General features: G+C 32.1%; 1 protein-coding gene across 3 annotated transcripts; it reads right to left on the bottom strand.

The window, feature by feature from the left end:
- Positions 1-8,665: 8,665 nt before the first annotated feature.
- Positions 8,666-10,580, bottom strand: LOC145947289 (uncharacterized). Of its 3 annotated transcripts, XM_083057097.1 has the most exons (6): positions 10,358-10,580; positions 10,195-10,288; positions 9,471-9,536; positions 9,313-9,380; positions 9,064-9,221; positions 8,666-8,890 (listed from the first exon to the last, which is right to left on the bottom strand). In XM_083057097.1, exons 3-6 carry the CDS (start codon positions 9,508-9,510, stop codon positions 8,851-8,853), a joined length of 306 nt encoding a protein of 101 aa, XP_082913223.1. In that variant the 5' UTR covers positions 9,511-9,536; positions 10,195-10,288; positions 10,358-10,580; the 3' UTR covers positions 8,666-8,850. The 3 variants fall into 3 exon arrangements, with proteins under 3 accessions (XP_082913223.1, XP_082913221.1, XP_082913222.1); XM_083057095.1 differs by having other exon boundaries at positions 9,313-9,536; XM_083057096.1 differs by lacking the exons at positions 10,195-10,288; positions 10,358-10,580 and adding an exon at positions 10,052-10,157 and having other exon boundaries at positions 9,313-9,536.
- Positions 10,581-19,355: the final 8,775 nt, after the last annotated feature.

The following is a 19,355-nucleotide window of genomic DNA, read 5'->3' as shown; positions in this document are numbered from 1 at the left end:
CATGTATATAATATATTTACGGTTATATATAATTAATATATTATAATTTTATATCTATGTATGATTAATTACAGAAAATATTGAAATTATCACACATGAGAATGATGAATGTTAATTCCATTAATACAGAATATAGTAATCAAAATATATCTCATTCAAATAAAAATGAAGTTTGCATCAGTGTAGAGAAGGATAGAAATTTAAATGCAATGAATGATAATGTTGCACAACGCAATATTGAAGATAATCATAACGAAGATTTTACATGGTATGAATAATATCTTAAGAGAGAATACTCCCAAAATATTAAAGAAATTACGATTATATAATCTGGTTTAAATATAAATTTAATTTCACAGTCTACATAATATATTTACTTTTGATATTTATCTGTATATTTATTATTATTAATGCTACATTTTCTTCGTTAATATCTTGTTTGCAATAAATATTAATATTGAAATTAAAATAATAACAAATTTTAGTTATACTCGTATATGAGACATTCTTTTACAAATCGAACACCTAAAATGGGGTAACATTTTTTATTTTCTTTAAAAATTTTTTACGTGTTTCTTATACAAAATAAGCCAACACGTATTTTGGCATTTTTTTTCGTCAATATTTTCGAAAAAACAGACGGTTAAAATTTTGAAAACTCGCCGATTATGCACTTATTTAAGGGGTAAAACCACTCTAGGATTTTCAAAAAATCGATATTTTTTTTTTGGCTTAAACGATACTTTAGGGTCATAAAAACAATATGCCATTTGATTTATAGTGGAAAACAAATTTTAAAAGGTTCAATTATCGATTTTGCCGCAGCGCCTCAGAGCGCGCGCTGAGCACTCACGCGGCGCGCTGTGATTCATCGCTTTTGTACTACTTTTACCTTTCGAAATAATAAGTTTACCTGTTACTTACTAAAATACTAAAAGCATCTAGGAAGGAAGAGGAGGAGGCGAACATCGACCTGGTTGGCCAAATGTATGGTGCAGGCATCGCAGATTAGAGGTAAACAAAAATTTCAAGGATTAAAGTGTTCATAAAACTTTAAACGCGTTTTTCTCGAAACCACTTTTTTCAAACTGGGAGGACGGATTTCTCGGAGACTATTGCATGGATTGATTTGAAATTTTTACAGTAGCTTCACAACAATATTCTCTTTGGAAGTACGTAGCCGTTTTTTGATTGAATGTAAACTTTTTTTTTTATAAACAATTTAATGCTCACTTTTAGGGCAAAAAATTGATTCATTTCTTAAAAAGTGCACCATTTCCACAAAAATTGATTTTAAAAAAAAACCCTACGTACTTCCAAAGCCAATTGTATATAGATTATAAATTTTTTTTGTTTTTTGTTCCAGGACTCATACATGCCGAGAAATCCGTCCTCCCGTGGCGGTGTTTTCAAAAAAGCTGTTTTCGACGACGGGCTCTGTCGCCGCCATTTTGTATGAAAATGACAATAAAAAAAATTGTTTTTCGTACTTCAATATGTGTTAAATAAACCCTCTGAAAAGAAATTCTATTCCGTTTGTCATACTCCCAAAATAAATTGTCAAATTTAGGTCTATTTTTCTGCCTCTAGAGTGGTTTTACCCCTTAAATCGCGATAACTCCGCTTCTATTCATCGTATAGAGTTTAATTTAGGCTCATTTTCAAGGTAATAGAATTATCTTCATTTTAATGTCGATTATTATTATATTTGTTGTTAACTTGTAATTATTATAAACAATTAAAGTATTTAAAGTCATTTTACTACTCGAGGCCATCAGTTTAAAAATGTAAAAAAAATACCATCGTATTCCTCGTTTCATTTTCTATAAAAATAATATTTTTTTAGAATGGTCATTTGATCCCATCTGTATGGAATAAATTAATTTGTACTGCAGGACGCGCTCCGCGGCGCGCGGCGGCGGACGCTTGGTCGTACTGCGCAGCACATGTATATGCATTCACGTTTGTGCATGTTCTACCGGAGTCAGTTTTTGGCATCACTGTTCTATACCAGGCACAGTACAGTATATTTTTGACTGTTGAATGTAGTAGACGATTTGTGAGGATTTCGATTTTTGCGGTTTATGTTTTATTATACGTAGATTTAGTTTTAAGAGTGTGCATTTTGAAATGTAGTATGTAATTTGAAGTGCTATTATATTTTGTGAACAAATGTAAGTATTATTATTATCATTCAATGATGCGTATTTTAGTATCCAATGTTTTTTTAGTTATCCAGTTTTATATTCTATCGTGTACATGTTTCTGCGACATACACATCAGTATGTCGGGTTGCCTATCTGCTTACCGACAGGGGCACGCTTTACTGGGCTCGCAGAATAAAATCTAAATGCAAGTTTGACGGGAAGTGAGGCAAGAGAAATCGGTTTTTATGATTCTAGGATAGTGAAATTTAATAATATAAATAAAATATATATTAAATATTATATATAACATCACATAAATAAAATTTAATAAACAAATTTGAACAAAAATATTTTTAATTTTTAAATATAATAAATTATAATAGATGTTCAATGTAGCCACCATTTTTTTTCTAAACATAGAGCAATTCTGCGCACGAAATTTTCTTTCACATTTTAATATGAGAGGAGTAATCTCTGCACATTCGTTTTGTATTCTATTTTTTTAAATTTCCGCATTTTCCGGCAGGGTTTCATATATCTTTATTTTTTAAGAAACCTCACACGAAAAAATCTATTAGCATGAGATCCGGAAGCATGGTGGCCATTCCTGAAGACCATGAAGTCCAATTCATGTCTCGGAAAATTTTTGATTTAAATGATTCTCGCTAAAAGAGATATGTGGGCGAGATGTCTATCCTGTTAAACATTATTTCCATTCTATTAGCCAGTGGCTCATCCTCGAGAAGTTCGTGGAGCCGATGGAGTAAAAAATTTGCAAAATAATAATGTGCATTTACATTGCCCTGAATAAATTCGGAACCGATGATATGATCCTCTATTATTCCTATTCACACGTTCACAGTCCATCTTGTTTGTTTCACACAATGTGGATTATGCTTTGCATAGTAATGCTCATTATATCTGTTTATGGATTCATCACATTCAAAATCTGCTTCGTCAGACCGGAAAATATTTTTCAAAAATATATCGTTTCCGGCATCATTGAAATTTACCTGTATAAACTGAGTAAGTTAGTATGAGTAAGACGACACAATTAACAAGTAAATGACTACAACGTCTGGTATGTTGTAATAAAAAAATAAAAATATATTTTTAAATAAACTTTTGTGTTCAATAAGCCATTTATAAAAATTTAAACGTCGTGGCATATTACCAGGTATGGGTCTTTGTGTTATATACTGTTTAAATGGATGCCAATCCAGAGAATGTTTAATAATTTTATGAACGGATCTCATGTTCAAATCTGTGGCATGTTCTCTTGTGCTTGTATGAAGATTTTCCATATGAGCCTCATCAACAACATCAATTATCTCCTGTTTCCTTTGCGAAACGTGGATGGATCTAGTGGATTTATAAAATTGTCTATTTCTTTTCAATCTTTTGCAAAGATGATAAAAAAAGAATAAAAACAGAAGAATGTTAGAGTATCTGGAATGCGCTTCTGTTTCTCTAGTTTTCCGATCTTTTGTTTAACAAAAGTTAATGGCGTGAAAGTCATATTGAGTGATTACGATGGAACCTGAAAGTTGAATTCGTTTGAAGAATTAACAGACATGATTCTTATTTATGGCGAGTGTCGAAATAATCATAGGCAAGCGGCTGCACTTTACGTTCAAAGATTTCCGGATAGACGACATGTGGATCATGGTTTCTTTCATCGTCTTTGCGAAAGATTAAAAAGAAATGGACAGTTTTATAAATCTACCAGACCCATCCATGTTCCGCAAAGAAGACAAGAGGAAATTGATGCTGTTCAAGAAGCTCTTATGGAAAATCCTCATACAAGCACAAGAGCAATTGCCACAGATTTAAACATGAACCATGTTACCGTGCATAGAATTATTAAACATTCTTTGGGTTGGCATCCATTTAAACGGCATATAACACAAAGGCTGATACTTGGTGATATGCCACGGCGTTTAAATTTTTGTGAATGGCTTATTGAACACGTAAGTTTATTTAAAAATTTATTTCTATTCTTTAGTAACATACCAGACGTTGTTGTCATTTATTATATTTGTTAATTGTCGTCATACTAATTTATGCAGGTGAATTTCAATGATGCCGGAAATGACATATTTTAAAAAAATATTCTTTGGTCTGATGAAGCAATTATGGAAGCGATGGATCCATAAACAGGCATAACGAGCATCATTATGCGGAGCACAATCATGCATCAAACATTGCATGAAACAAACAAATGTTCAAGGCAGATGGACTGTGCACGTGTGGATAGGAATAATAGGGGATCATATCATCGGTGCCGAATTATTCAAGGCAATGTAAATGCACATTATTATTCAAATTTTTTACTACATCGGCTGAATGAACTTCTTGAGAATGTGCCATTGGCTAATAGAATAGAAATGATGTTCCAACAAGACGGACATCCTGCCCACACTTCTATTTTGGCAAGAACAGTTTTAAATCAAAAATTTCCCGGGAGATGGATCGGACTTCATGGTCCTCGGGAATGGCCACCACGTTCTCCGGATCTCACACCCTTGGATTTTTTATGTGGGGTTTCTTAAAAAATAAAATATACGAAACTCTGCCGGAAAATGCGGAAATGTTAAAAAATAAAATTAAAAACGCAGAAATCACTCCTCTAATATTAAAACGAGTAAGAGAAAATTTTATGCATAGAATTGCGTTATGTTTAGAGGAAAATGGTGGACATATTGAACATTTATTGTAATTTATTGTAATTTAAAAATTAAAAATATTTTTGTTCAAATTTGTATATTATTTATGTTATGTCAACTATATTAAATACACTTACTAACAAAAATTAAGAAACAAAAAGTAATCATTTGGTAACTATTTTATATTCTTTATATTTTTAGATACATAGTTTGAGAAAAACTACTATAAAGATATAACATATCCTACATCAATAAACTACAAACTTTTTCGATTATATTAACAAAGTCAATAAATAAAATTGAGTCGAAAAAATCGAATAAAATTTTTGTAACAAAAGTTAAGAAACATAGTTTATTTAAATTAATATAATCACTTTTAATAAAAATAACGATTTGTAAGCGTTTTTAATTTTCATAATAATTTAATAAGATGTTGGATAACCCTTGAATTTGATGACTGCATAACATTTGCGTGGCATTAATTTGATTAATCGAGTACAAAACTCAGCCTGTATTTCAAACTATATTTTCGTGATCTTTTGCATCAATTCCATTTTATTAGTAAAAGAATGACTTCCCAATTGACGTCCAACGTAAACCAACCATTTTATTAAATTATTATGAAAATTAAAGATGCTTACAAACCGTTAGTTTTGTAAAAAGTGATAATATAATTAAAATAAACTATTTTTCTTAATGTCTCACGAAACTTTTTTTCGATTTTTTCGACTCAATTTTATTTGTTGACTTTGTGTTAATATAATCAAAAAAACTTGTTTGTTGATGTATGATATGTTATCTCTTTATAGTATTTTTGCTCTCAACATATGTATCTCAGAAAATGAAGATATAAAATAGTTACCACAACTAATTACTTTGTTTCTTAACTTTTGTTAGTAAGTGTATGTATTTTATCTATATTATTAAATTTTAATTGTATACTATATGCTAGAGTCATAAAAACCGAATCCCCTTTTCTCACTCCCCGTCGGACTTGCATTCTGATTTTATTCTGCGAGCCCAGTAAAGCATGCCCCTGTCTGTAAGCAGATAGGCAACCCGACATACTGATGTGTATGTCGCAGAAACACCCTGTACATACTTACAGTGACATTGAAGATTGAATTACAATAATTCAGATTGAATTATTGTAATTCAATCTTCAATGTCACTGTATGTACACGATAGAATATAGAATTGGATAACTAAAAAAACATTGGATACTAAAATACGCATCATTGAATGATAATATATTTACATTTGTTCACAAAATATAATAACACTTCCAATTACATACTACATTTCAAAATGCACACTCTTAAAACTAAATCTACGTATAATAAAACATAAACCGCAAAAATCGAAATCCTCACAAATCGTCTACTACATTCAACAGTCAAAAATATACTGAAAGAGAATAGCTATTGAGTTCTTCTCTCCAAGGTTCGCAAGTAATGCGTATTTAAGAATGTTCTTTTTAGAAGAATGCAGGAAAAGGGAAAAGCGGTGAGACGCAGTACCCAGTAAACATTCAATATCCTATGTATGTCCTATATATATACATATATGGATATTTCATAATCTATGTATATACAAAAAATGTGAAAAGTATATATAACGCATATCCTATATGAAATAATTACCACATGTATGTACACAGAATGTCCATAATACATACATAGGTATATTCTAAAGATATGCAATGTACATTCGTGATATATACATAGGGTATATTCCAAGAAGATGCAATACGCATTTATGGTATGTACATGGAGTATATTCCAAAGATGTACATTACACATTCGTGGTATATATGTAGGGTATATTCCAAGAAAGTGCAATACGCATTTATGGTATGTACATAGAGAATATTCCGAAGATGTACATTACACATTCGTGGCATGTACATGCGATATATTTCAAGAATGTGCAGTGCACGTTCGCAGTATTTACATGAATGTATATTCCGAGAATGTGTAATTTATGTACATAGAATGTACATACATGTATATATCAAGAACATTCCTTGCACCTACGTGATATGAACATGTATCTATACTGATAACGTGCAATGCATGTATGTACTATATATATACATGTATATAACAATGTACAATGCATGTATCTAATATAAATGTGCAAAGTATGTACATGGTATGTATATGCATGTATATTCCTTTAATGTACTCTGCACATAGATTTTCATTAATGTGATGAATAAAAGTAGTGTTCTAATAAAGATACGTTAGTTTCATTTTGTAAAATATTTATTTTGTAAATTATATATTTGAATACTTTATATAACTTTTAAAATTTTACAGTAACATAGTTCAGATAATATAAATTCAAATTATATTTTGAAAACTAATATATAGAGTAATGAAAGTGTTTCATACAAAAGAAAAATTAATTCGCAAAGACGTATATATACAGGGTGATTCAGAACAAATGCGATAAACTAAGGAACGATAGGTCTCGCAGAAAGGATTATTTTTATCAAGCAACCCATGTTATCTGACGCGTCGTGTAGGTGCTATGCAACCGCGAGGTTTTGGATGATATTTATTACAATTACAAAATAAAATCAGCAACATAACCAATATACCTACGTAGATAAATTTATTTTGTAATTGTAATAAATGTCATCTGAGACCTGCGCGGTCGCGTAACATTTAAATGACGTGTCATAGAACATGATTTGCTTGACAAAACATGATCTTTTCTGTAAAACCTATCGTTCCTCAGAGTTTGTCGCATTTATTCTGAATTATCCTGTATATGTATATGTGCATGTAATAAAATTAATAAGTAATAAAAAAACATTTTTGATTCATTTATAATATCAAAATTAAATCTCATTTTTTAAAAATAAAATTGCATATTTGACAGATTTCAGGTATATATTTTGTATACCTTTGAAAAATATATACAGGGTATTATTTAAAGATGGCTCACTAAGTACATAGCGTTATTCCTTATCAAAAAAATAAATTAAAAGATCCTGTGTGAATAATTTTTTTCTATAATACTTAATAAAATAATAATTATTGCGTAAAATGCGACTAAACAGCGCCAAGCTTCAGCCGGACGCATGTCAGTAAGCCGCGTACCTGGTAATGTGTGCTCATGTGCACTCAGATTCATTCATTGATATGTGTTAGGCTAAAGCTCGACACTGTTTGGATGTACTTTATGCAATAATTACTCTTTTATAAAAAAAATTATTTAGGATTTTTTTACTTATTTTTTGATGAGGAATAACATTAATAAGTAAAACACTATGTACTTGGTTAGTGGGCGATCTTTAAATGACCTAGTATAAACAATATCTTAGTATCACATATATGTTGATAAATATAAATACTACTAATTAAGCTTTATTTATTAAAGTAAAAATGTACTTAATGTTTTAACTTTCGACGTTTAAATTTGTACACACCGCTCGTAAGTATATATGTCTCTGCTCAAAGGTTTTAAGTTATTATATATTAAAAAAATCTTAATATTTGTAACGTTTTGTTACAGTCTTAGGACCGGTTGTTTCAACTCTTGGTAAGTTTTACCCGACAAGTAGCATATCTTTATCTCTTTTTTTAGAACTTATCTGAAAAGAGACGAAAATATGCTACCAGTCAGGTAAAAACTTACCAAGAAGTTGGAAAAATCGGCCCTTAAACAAGCATAATGAGATATATTTTATAATTTATCAAACCATTGAATCTTTAAATTGAGAAATAAAATTGGTATTATGAGAAATATGGTGAAATTATAAGTGATAGTGTACATAATAAAAACCAAATAAAAATTAAATAAGAATTAAAATAAAAATTAAAATAAAAAAATTTAACTTTAAATATCGTAACAAACGTAAATTTAAAAATAATAAATACTTCTTTGTTTAAATTTATGCATTGGTTTCGTTTATCGTTTGTTCGTCGTTCTCTTCGATTGCTTCATTGTTCACGTCTTTAGTAACATTGCGGATACGATCTTTGCACCTAACCAGCCAAACTTTGATGAAGCTAATAACTTCTGCTTCAGTTGAATCGGCTGTACTTTTGCAATATCGAACAGCACCTAATATAATACAAAATAGTGCAGAATCAAAATATAACATACAAACAAATTTAACACAAATTAAAAAATATATAATTATTATGAGTCATATCCTTTAGGATATATTCAACCATATTCGAGACAAACTTTTCTGAGATAGGATGCGTATGCATAAAAAAACAAAAAAGAAATACCTAAAATGACTGAAGCTGTCGCTAGATTTAAAGCACTTCTTTTTTTTAGCTCCTTCCCAGGAATATAGCATTCCAACTTCATTTGTGAAAACTCTATACATGATTCTTCTCGTGACATCTTTAACATTTAAGCCCCCGACACGACTTAATTCCATAATCTAAAATAATTTAAATAATCGTTACAATAGTATTAATTATCAATTATCACTATGTACACGCATTCAATTTTTTAATTATTTAAGGCTATACCAATTTTTGTTTATTTTGGGCATCAGCATTAAGCCACTGTTCTAATTCAGCTAATGTTTGTTCATTTACTGGAAACAAATGGACGACATGTGGAATGTCATTGACGGTTATCGTTGGCTCATCTTGAATTTTTTTATTTTTTAATAAAAGGGCCATACTTTCCATTATATCATTCAATTTCAAGTGCATAGCGTTCATTTCTTTCAATACGTGCTTCTGAAAGTCTAAAATTTACAAATTGAATTAGTAATATTTTTAATTATTATAGCTACGGAAATAGCAGATATATTTTTCTACACTCAACATCGAAAATTGGCTTTCATAGCTATCAATAGTTAACAAAAAATTAAATTCGCTGAACGAGTAGAAAAGTCATTGCCACTCGCCAAACTGAAAGTAAATGGAGAATTAGAGAAATTTTATCTCTCTATAATAGGTGACATATATGAGATTTTCACAATTAAGTTTATTCGTTTTTTATTGTTAACTCTTAATAATGACATATTGTAACGTTGAAACGTCAAACAAATTATTTTTAAACTAATTGAATAATAAAAAATCATTACCATTTGTGTGACCAAAAATAACTACTTAAGTGTTAATTGTTTATTACCTTATTATATAGATATATACGGTTACTACAATGAAATTCTAAAAATCAAAAATAAAAATGTCTTGGAAACGATCTAGCATGGCTGACTTCACGCAGAAAATAGACAAAAGCGAATATTTTCATTACTTTTTCTGCAAAAGTCTATATTTTCGATCACAGTTGAAAAAATTACTGTTTTTTATGCTTCGAGCGTAAAATGACTTTTGTGCTCGAATACGTTTGCAGCGTTTGCCTAAAGCATGACTTTTCGTAATTAATACAAAATGTACTTTTAAAGTGTTAATTTACCTGGATCTATTCTTTGGATTTCAGTTGTTGATGTAGTTGCAGTCTCGGTTGGCAAATTTTGTACTAAGTTTTTATCTAGAAGAATAGTAAAATTAATTATAATAAAAAATACTATTTTATTATTAAGAAAAAACAAATATTTACCATTTGTTATAAGGCCGCTTGGACAGAGATAAATATTAGTATCTGATTCTGACCGTGACGAATCAGAAGATTCACTATTGGACAAATGTCTCGTCGATTTGTTTTTCTCTTCTGTTTTTTTCTTTTCTCGTTTACTGTGTCGCCGTTTCTTAAATTCATCATTTTGTGATGAAAGATCAGACGTATATTTGGCCTTATTCGCTTTTCGCAGAGCAACAGATAGTTCATCTGAAAATAATATTGAAAATTTTTATGACTGTGCATAATGTATAACAATATTACAAAATCGCTGTCTCTATTTATAAATTGTTTAACTAGTTATAAAATAGTTTATTAATTTTTCATATATTAATTTAAATTTCAGTAAAAAGAATACTCATTTAGTTATATTTATATAAAAAATATAAAAAATATAATAAAAAATATAAAAAATATAAAAAAACACATCTTACCGTAACTACCTAAAATAATAGCTTTATGATAGTTCCAATTATATTCTGTGCCTTCTTAAACTTTATAAAATCATTGATTTTAGTTACATTCTAATGTGATGGAGGCCAGTTGCATTCCTTTGTATCTTTTGAGTACCAAGTTTTTGGTACTGCTTCAACTGTATTATCATCTTCAAATTTGACGACGTACCAACCCATTTGCAAGTGATGTTAGTCCGTTTATAATTTATACTTTAATAAAAAAATAACTTTATAAGATAAAGTTATTAAACAACGAATATATATACTAATAAATATATATGTATACGAATATGTTTACTAACAATAATTTATTAAAATCAATGATTTAAAAAAATGCAGTTTATTAAAACCACGATTTAAATTGATGTTTAAATCACTTAATTCAGATTAAATCAATCCTGATACTTTGATTTATAGATGCAGCATTGGAAATGAGACATATTGATTATTGTGGATAAGGACTACTAATTTTTTATTGATGTGCGTAATAGGCCACATTTTGAGTGAACTGTCGACTTTTCGAATATACTGTATATCAAAAAGAGCTGACGAACATGGTTTGGAATAAAAGTCTTCATATCTTTTATACTCGTGTCCTAACAATATTTCAGAGTTTTTATAGTAACAAAAATTTTTTACTTCAACGATAGTTTTATCCTTAAGTTCAATAAACCTATCAGCTTCCCTTGCAACATGTATGCAATAGTTGGTAGTTTCATATTTTTTATATTGAGGTGAAGTACAACCCTCAACTAAGGGGCCTTTATTGTGTTCTATAAAATATTTTCTAGAAGTATTAATTGATTCTATAACAGACTCTCTAACATTCTTTTCTTCGGCAATTCGACGTACTACTTGTTCTAACGCGTGAGAAGATTTTCGAATTTTGCTTTTCAAATATTGCATATAATTTTCAAATATGAAAGCGCTAAAATTATCGAGCGAACCAAATAATCTAACACAATCACTCAAATGCAAAAAGTTATGAATATTATGTGAAATAAACTCTGGTCCATATAGTTTTTGCGAATTTATGATAAAATGTTTGAATAGATCATGAGCATATGAAATATAATTTTCATAGCAAGAATAATATTGACTGATTAATATTGAACTAGCCAAACTGAGTACAATAAAATTATTATGCATCTTAGAAGATATAATATCTTTTAAGATTATTGGGCCAGTATAAAGCAAAAGTAATCGGAATTCAGTTGCTTTATATCTTTTGCATTCAGTAATAGGGCGAGTTTTTCGAGAAAATTCACACGGAATATGACTCCTCAATCTTAAAAGACGTTCAGAAATTTTACTAACGTCACGAGAACGTAATTTATAAGGAGGTCTACCATAAATCCATCCGTACATTTTATTACAAAAAAAACTTTTCGTACCGCCAAGTAAGAGACAATGCATATAGTCTATAGGAACATTCTCAATAATATTAAAATTCGAAATCTTTAATAAAATACTAGTGCCAATGTGATGTTCAGGTTGAACTTTATTTCGAAATGAAAAATCTGATCTTTTATGAAGATTTTCAGTATCAACAAAACACAGTACTCTATTAGCCATGTCTCCTTCTATATCACATTTGGTGCATGAAGAATAACCCGAATGTCCTTTAATAGCTAAAATATATGATTTTGCAGGTGTATCGCAAATCAACATTGACAATTTGAAATGACATCTTATAGAATTTATATATATTCCATTTTTTGATAATTCTATACATTCGTTTACAAAGTCAGTTAAAAACTCATTTGCATTGGGCTTTACATTACCACAGTACAAAGCTACCATAAAAACCTTATTTTTAATTTCATTAACTGATTTGACAGTACATAATATTGGCCAAAAAGAACTATTCGTACTTTTAGATATAGGCAGGCCGTCAATATTCACTGCTAGTAAAATTTCTCGATTGAGCTTAATTATATTTTGTTTATCACATAGGTTTTTTAAGGTTTCATTTATTCCAAAATAATAGTATAACCCTGATCCGAGTTTTTTTGCATTATTTGGCGTTTTTAAAAGTGTTCTCGCATCTTTGGGCAAATAATTATACCCAGGTTCTGCTCGTAAAATGTTCAATAAACTATTAAGGGTTGAGTGAGTTACGTTTTCGTCAATGGCCCATTTTTGTAATTTTGAGCAAAAAACATTTTCTTTATTTTCAATTATAATAGCATGATTAGTATTTGATACGTCGACACTCTGAACATTTTCACCACAATTCAAATTTCTTGAATTAATAAGCACATCAATGTCATTGTTACTGTTATCATTATAAGAAGTATGATCAAAATAAGTATCAGGATTGCAACTTGAGTTACTTTTAGAAATATTCAGTGTATCGGGTTGTGAGTAATTAGTTGTCTTTTCTAAAGTATCAAGGTTGAGACTATTGAGTATAGTTAAAGATTGATTTAATCTGTTTCAAAGTTGTCTAGAAAATTTACTTTTTTTATTAACATTATTCATAATTAATTTATATATTTGTAAGTTTATTTGTCATAACATGTGTAATTTACTTGCAAATGTAAATAACACCAAAAGTTCAAGATGATTCTGTAAAAAATTAATATATGGTAATTATAATAATTCAGTCTCATCAAAAGATAAGAATATAAGTAAGTAAAAATCGCTCGATAACAAGCAGTCGTCAATAATTTTATTATAAATTTCTAATAAAATAAAAGTAAAATTAATTATATATATATATATATATATATAAATTTGCATTGATTGAATTGGACATTCTATATATAGTTACGTTATATCACGTGTTCACAATGCAATCATTGCAAAGTGATCAATGAACACAACATAGAAATTAACCAATAGAAAATAGTAGGTAAATTTTGTTAGTAAATTTATTGAAATTGTGCAAAGCATTGTCATTTTGTAATTATTACTAAACTGTTATACATATTCCTTCGCAGTGCACACATTTCTGAGAGATTTTATTAATTTCAATTACATGATTAAATAAAAGAAGGAAATACTTGATTTTATATATAATTCAATCTAACATATAACCATATAACACGATAAAAAAATATTTGAGAATATCTTACTCATTTTCACGTGTATATTTATAGGTTATATATTTGATTAACAATTCTAAGATAAAAAGAAGAGAAAGAAATAACTAATAGTTTTCGTAAAAAAATACACTACTTACTATTTTACAGCAGATGTTCAATCAAGAATTGAACTTGACGAACTCTAATCACTTAATCGATTTTTCTTCTTTGGCACAGTTCTAGTTAACACGTGGCACGTACTTAGCACTCGGATCATAAAGGCATGTACATACATGTATGTAGATATGGGCGAGATGGGCCGAAATTTCGCGCATGCGCGATAAATGTGGCATCAGTGAAGTATTTAGTGGAAACAGGTACCATATAGATCCTTGTTTTCTAAATTAATTTTTCTAAATTTTTCTAATTACCTAAACATATTTAAAAAATTAATAAATTAATAAAATAAATACATTCATAAATACTGATAAAGTAATTGATAAATACTACTAAATTTGCAACGAGCAACAACATATTTTATCTTAAAAGCACTTGTTTTTTTATACCAATTGATTTCTCTTATTATACATTAAAGTATTGAAGTAAGATAATTAAAAAATAAATATTTTACGAATATTTCATATAGTTTATGTAAAATTGCGTCAAATTAAATTATAAAATATCTCGTAAAACTATTCAATTTTTTGTTATCTAATCTTTATAGCTTTACATCAAATATTGCGAAGAATTGATATAAAAAAATTAGAGTACTTTTATTTAAAAAATAAAAATAATGATCTAATCGCTGAAACGCCTCCAACTAAAGAAATTTCATTTGTGACCCAATTTATGTCTCCTTTAAAACTATGGAACTTTACTTTAATCCATTTTCCTTTACAAATAATAATATTAATATAAATCAAAATGATAATATTTTAAGTGATCTATCCTGTATATATTGTAATATATGAGTATATATGTGTGTGTGTGTGCATGCGTCTGCGTGTGCGTGTATGTGTGAATACACATATTAAATGTATATTCCTGGAATATATTTTGTATGTAATTTGCTGTGACCTCGATTGAATATACATATTATGTTTATTCATACGATATCTTATGTATATCCATAAATGTATCTATATCAGCGTGCATCGTATGTATATACATTTGATGTATATACCTAGAATGTACATAAGATATATTTTATGTATATTTACGCTGTGATCTCGATTGAATATACGCGTTATGTTTATTCATACGACATCTTATGTATATCCATAAATATATCTACATCAGCGTGCATCGTATGTATATACATTTGATGTATATACCTAGAATGTACATAAGATATATTTTATGTATATTTACGCTGTGATCTCGATTGAATATACATGTTATGTTTATTCATACGATATCTTATGTATATCCATAAATGTATCTACATCAGCGTGCATCGTATGTATATACATTTGATGTATATACCTAGAATGTACATAAGATATATTTTATGTATATTTACGCTGTGATCTCGATTGAATATATGCGTTATGTTTATTCATACGACATCTTATGTATATCCATAAATATACGTACATTTATGTATATTCTGTGTATCCAATATGTGCAGTATATTTTTTTCACATTATGTATATTCAATGTATATACATAGGATATTAAATGTTTACTGGGTAGCTACAAGGAAGGATTCCGGAGCAAAGTAGAATATAATCACTCGATATAAATCACTGAAGTTAATCTTAAGTACGTTAAACGAACAATTTTATTAAAGTATGGAATCTACAAAATGATACTATGCAAAATGACTCTCGTGCTACACGTTTGCTCGTGTCCACTTCTAGAGAGAGAGTGCCGGCTCTCGCACGAGCCTTTCGGAGCACGCTCTCTCAGAACGGTTCGTTGCGCGCGCATCTCTATATTCGCAGCCGTGTCACGTCCGGCTACTTAAATTTTTTCACTCTTATGCAAAATAATTCTAAGTTCTTATAACACCGTTCGAAATGCGCGCCAATGCCGGCCATGACATCTAACTCCGCCTAGTGCCCGAGCGCGGCGATCCGCAGCACCTGGGAACTTCCCTACCACGGCAACTCCCTACCCTAGAGAGTTCCCCCACTCTCGGCCGCCGCAACCGAGCTGCCGAAAACCGAAGGACCTCAGAGCGAGCCCAGAGGAGCTCAGTTCTAATCGCGCCGTCAAGCAGAGCAGTCACCTTTAAGACTCTCTCCGAATTCTAAAATTCAAATTCTAACTCTAAGATTCTAATTCTAATTCTAAGACTCTAATTCTAACTTTAACTCTAAGATCCTAACTCTAAAATTTAACTTAGATACTTTGTATTACTCGTAGTGTTATACTAGAATAAAAGTGTTATATATATATATATATTCTAAATTCATTCTAAATTAGTTCCAACCTCGTGTATCTCCAAGCCTATATTATTTCTAAAACGCATCTCGAATTCTCTCGCCTGCACATGCCGAATAATCCATTCCTAACAAATTATTATTCTATAACATAGAAATATTTCCTGAACCTCGTAGTGATTATTCAGAGAGGACGAACCGCTCATAATCTCTCGCCGAAAGCAACAACGAACAGTGAGGACCGCCGCACGTTAGTTATTGCAGAAGCGAAACGACGTTCAGAATGTTTAAATTTTATAATGCCTAAAACACGCCGAGCAGGAAGAAAGAATCAACTACGGCGTATAACAGCACGACTACATCGCACTGAATCAACACGTGGTCTCTCTAATTTCATTGGAATCGACTATCATAACGACGCGGAATACGATAGATTGTTCGGCGACTCCGTGCCTTTTAGCATTAATAATAATAATAATAATCACGCGGACGTTAAATTACGGGAGTGGCCTACGCAATTGCACGCGATCGAAATCAAGAATTCCAAGGTGCCATTGAACGACATCCCGGACAACGATCCACGCCGTACAAGGTATCTGCAGAAAGGTCTGGCATCCTGTACACCCTCTACAACGCGGGTACCCCGGATCATCGCCATCCAGTCGTTGTCCATTCCTTGGAAATTAAATAAGGTAGGTGCTCAAGATATTTCTTTACAACACGAGCCTCCCTTCTGCCCGGGAACCCGCGAAATACAAGAATCTATTTCGGAAACTACGTCTACGCATTTTTGAATCACTTAACAATAATAACTAATAAATTCTCTTGCAATTTTAGAAATATTAGCTTACCACGTGGTTTCCAGAATATTCTCTGCGCGTCTTAAATTTTCTCATCTCCCAAAAAGAGAAATCGTGCGAAACCTTTTTTTTTATCAAGAGTCAGTTTATGGCCCTCATAAAACTGCAGTAGGTATCCTACAGTCAACCCTTTGGAAAATTCTAAATCTTTCCAGAATATCTAGAAACTTCGTGAACGTGTTAGAACATTCAAATCGACCTCATGGCAATTATTTATTTTAACTAACATTAGTTTAAACAATCAACTCCTATGTGTCCAATAATACCGTCACACTTGGACATCCCCACCACTTTGCTCCTCCCCGAGGATGATTCCGAGGAAGAAACTATTGAAGAAACCCTAAATAACCTCCCGTATTGCCAACGGATAATCGGTTTTATTAATAAGGAAACAAGTGCCGCTCTCTGTACGGATTGCCGTATGCGTTTACCTATTGGCGTGCAATCTGAGTGGTTAACTTGCGCTAAGCATCTCCTCGTTATCGGCGACGTACCGACCGGAGTCGTTTGCTCAGTCTGCAATTTTTACCGACTGTCGAAAACACGTGACATCGACCACCCTTGTTATCATTGCCAACGAGCTTACCTTCTGTACCGCCGTGGTGAAGAACCCTACCGTATCGACTCGGATGGTAATACAGTAATCACTATTTTCCACTCCGTCAACGATTCACTCGAACGATTCCGCGGATACATGGACTGATTCGTCAGTAATCGAACCTATACGAAACGCTCCCTTTCTCCCAAAACGCAACCGTGACCATAAAGGAAATACCTGTCGTCGTGGGTATCCCCGGAGTAATTCCGAAATACGACGTAGTCCGCCCCGCAGTTCGAGTTCGTAGGTCGCGATTTAAATTTCGTAAAATTTACGCCGCAACTGCACCCCCGGACGTAACAAAACTGGTGACAGCGGTGGGATACTGAAATTTCCGAGCTATGGTCGGGACGCGCGGAAGACAGGGAGATAAGGAAGAATCGGTTGAAAAGGAATTCGCGGGAAAGGAATTAACTGAAGCACAGCTCGCGGATATACAAGCAAAATTAAAGCAAAAGGAAGTCGAAATTATCGAAGCTCAAAATCGTATTAGAACTAGGGAAGCTCTCGCGAAAACCAAAGAAATCAGCCTAAGAGAGGAGGCCGCACTCCTCGAAGAGCAACGGAAAAGAGCAGATAAACGAGAACGCGAAATCGAAACGCTCCGCGAAAATATGGAAAGGAATCCGGGAAAGAGCCAACCCCAGGGCACCATCCCTGAGGATATGAATTCCCTCAAAAACGATCTCCTCGCGGAAATCGAAATATTACGCAATGAGGTGAATCGGCTGCGGCGAGAGCCCAGTCCGTCTATCAGACTCTCGGGCCAACCTCTACTATCGCTCGACGACTCCGCCGGGCATTCCGAGTTACCTTCCGGACGACCCCAGTCCCCCAAGGTCTCCTTTCGCGAAGCGACCGAAACCGTGCCTACTTTCGACGGTTATAATATACCGTTAAGGCAATTTACACGGGCATGCCAACGCGCGAAAGAAATAATTCCCCCGACATCCGAACGCAACCTCACCAAACTCTTACTTAATAAGCTTAGCGGGCGTGCCTATAGCGCCGTCGAGGGGGAGCCCTGCGAAAGCATCACACAACTGATCGACCTATTAAATAACGCATTCGGGCCCGCGAAAACGATCGATCAATACAGGGGAGAACTTAGTATCGTATACTTAAAACCCCAAGAGCACATGTTAGATTACATCAGCCGCGTCAAAGATCTACGATCCGCGATTTTAGACGCCGAACGCCGCGCAATGGGACGCATAGATAATGAGACAGCCCTAAGAATCGACGAACTCACGGCACGATCCTTCTGCGAAGGACTCCCTCTGCAGTACAGATTGCAGATGGACAGACGATTATACTCCGTCCCGTCTGAGGCGTTCGCGAGAGCGAAAGAACTCGCAAAACGGGAAGAAATAGACCGCGATCGATATAAAACACGTGACCGCCGCGAACCCGAACCACCGCGAAACGAACATACGCGTCGGGGATACGCTAATACGCCTCCGCGTAACGAAAATTATTTTCGGGAACGCTATCCGAACAATACGCGTAACGATCCGGTGAGATTCTCCGACGAACGCCCAACATATGGCGATAGACGCCAAAATTACAATAATACTAACACAAACACTAATGCGCCTACTCGTTACAACGACCGTCGCAATAAATGGTGCCGCTATTGCAAAAACAACGG

This window comes from Prenolepis imparis, unplaced genomic scaffold (assembly GCF_030444845.1).
Source record: "Prenolepis imparis isolate NDT839.2.m4 unplaced genomic scaffold, iyPreImpa1.0 SCAF_60, whole genome shotgun sequence".
Lineage (NCBI taxonomy): Eukaryota > Metazoa > Arthropoda > Insecta > Hymenoptera > Formicidae > Prenolepis > Prenolepis imparis.
This window is presented reverse-complemented; position numbering and strand designations above follow the sequence as displayed.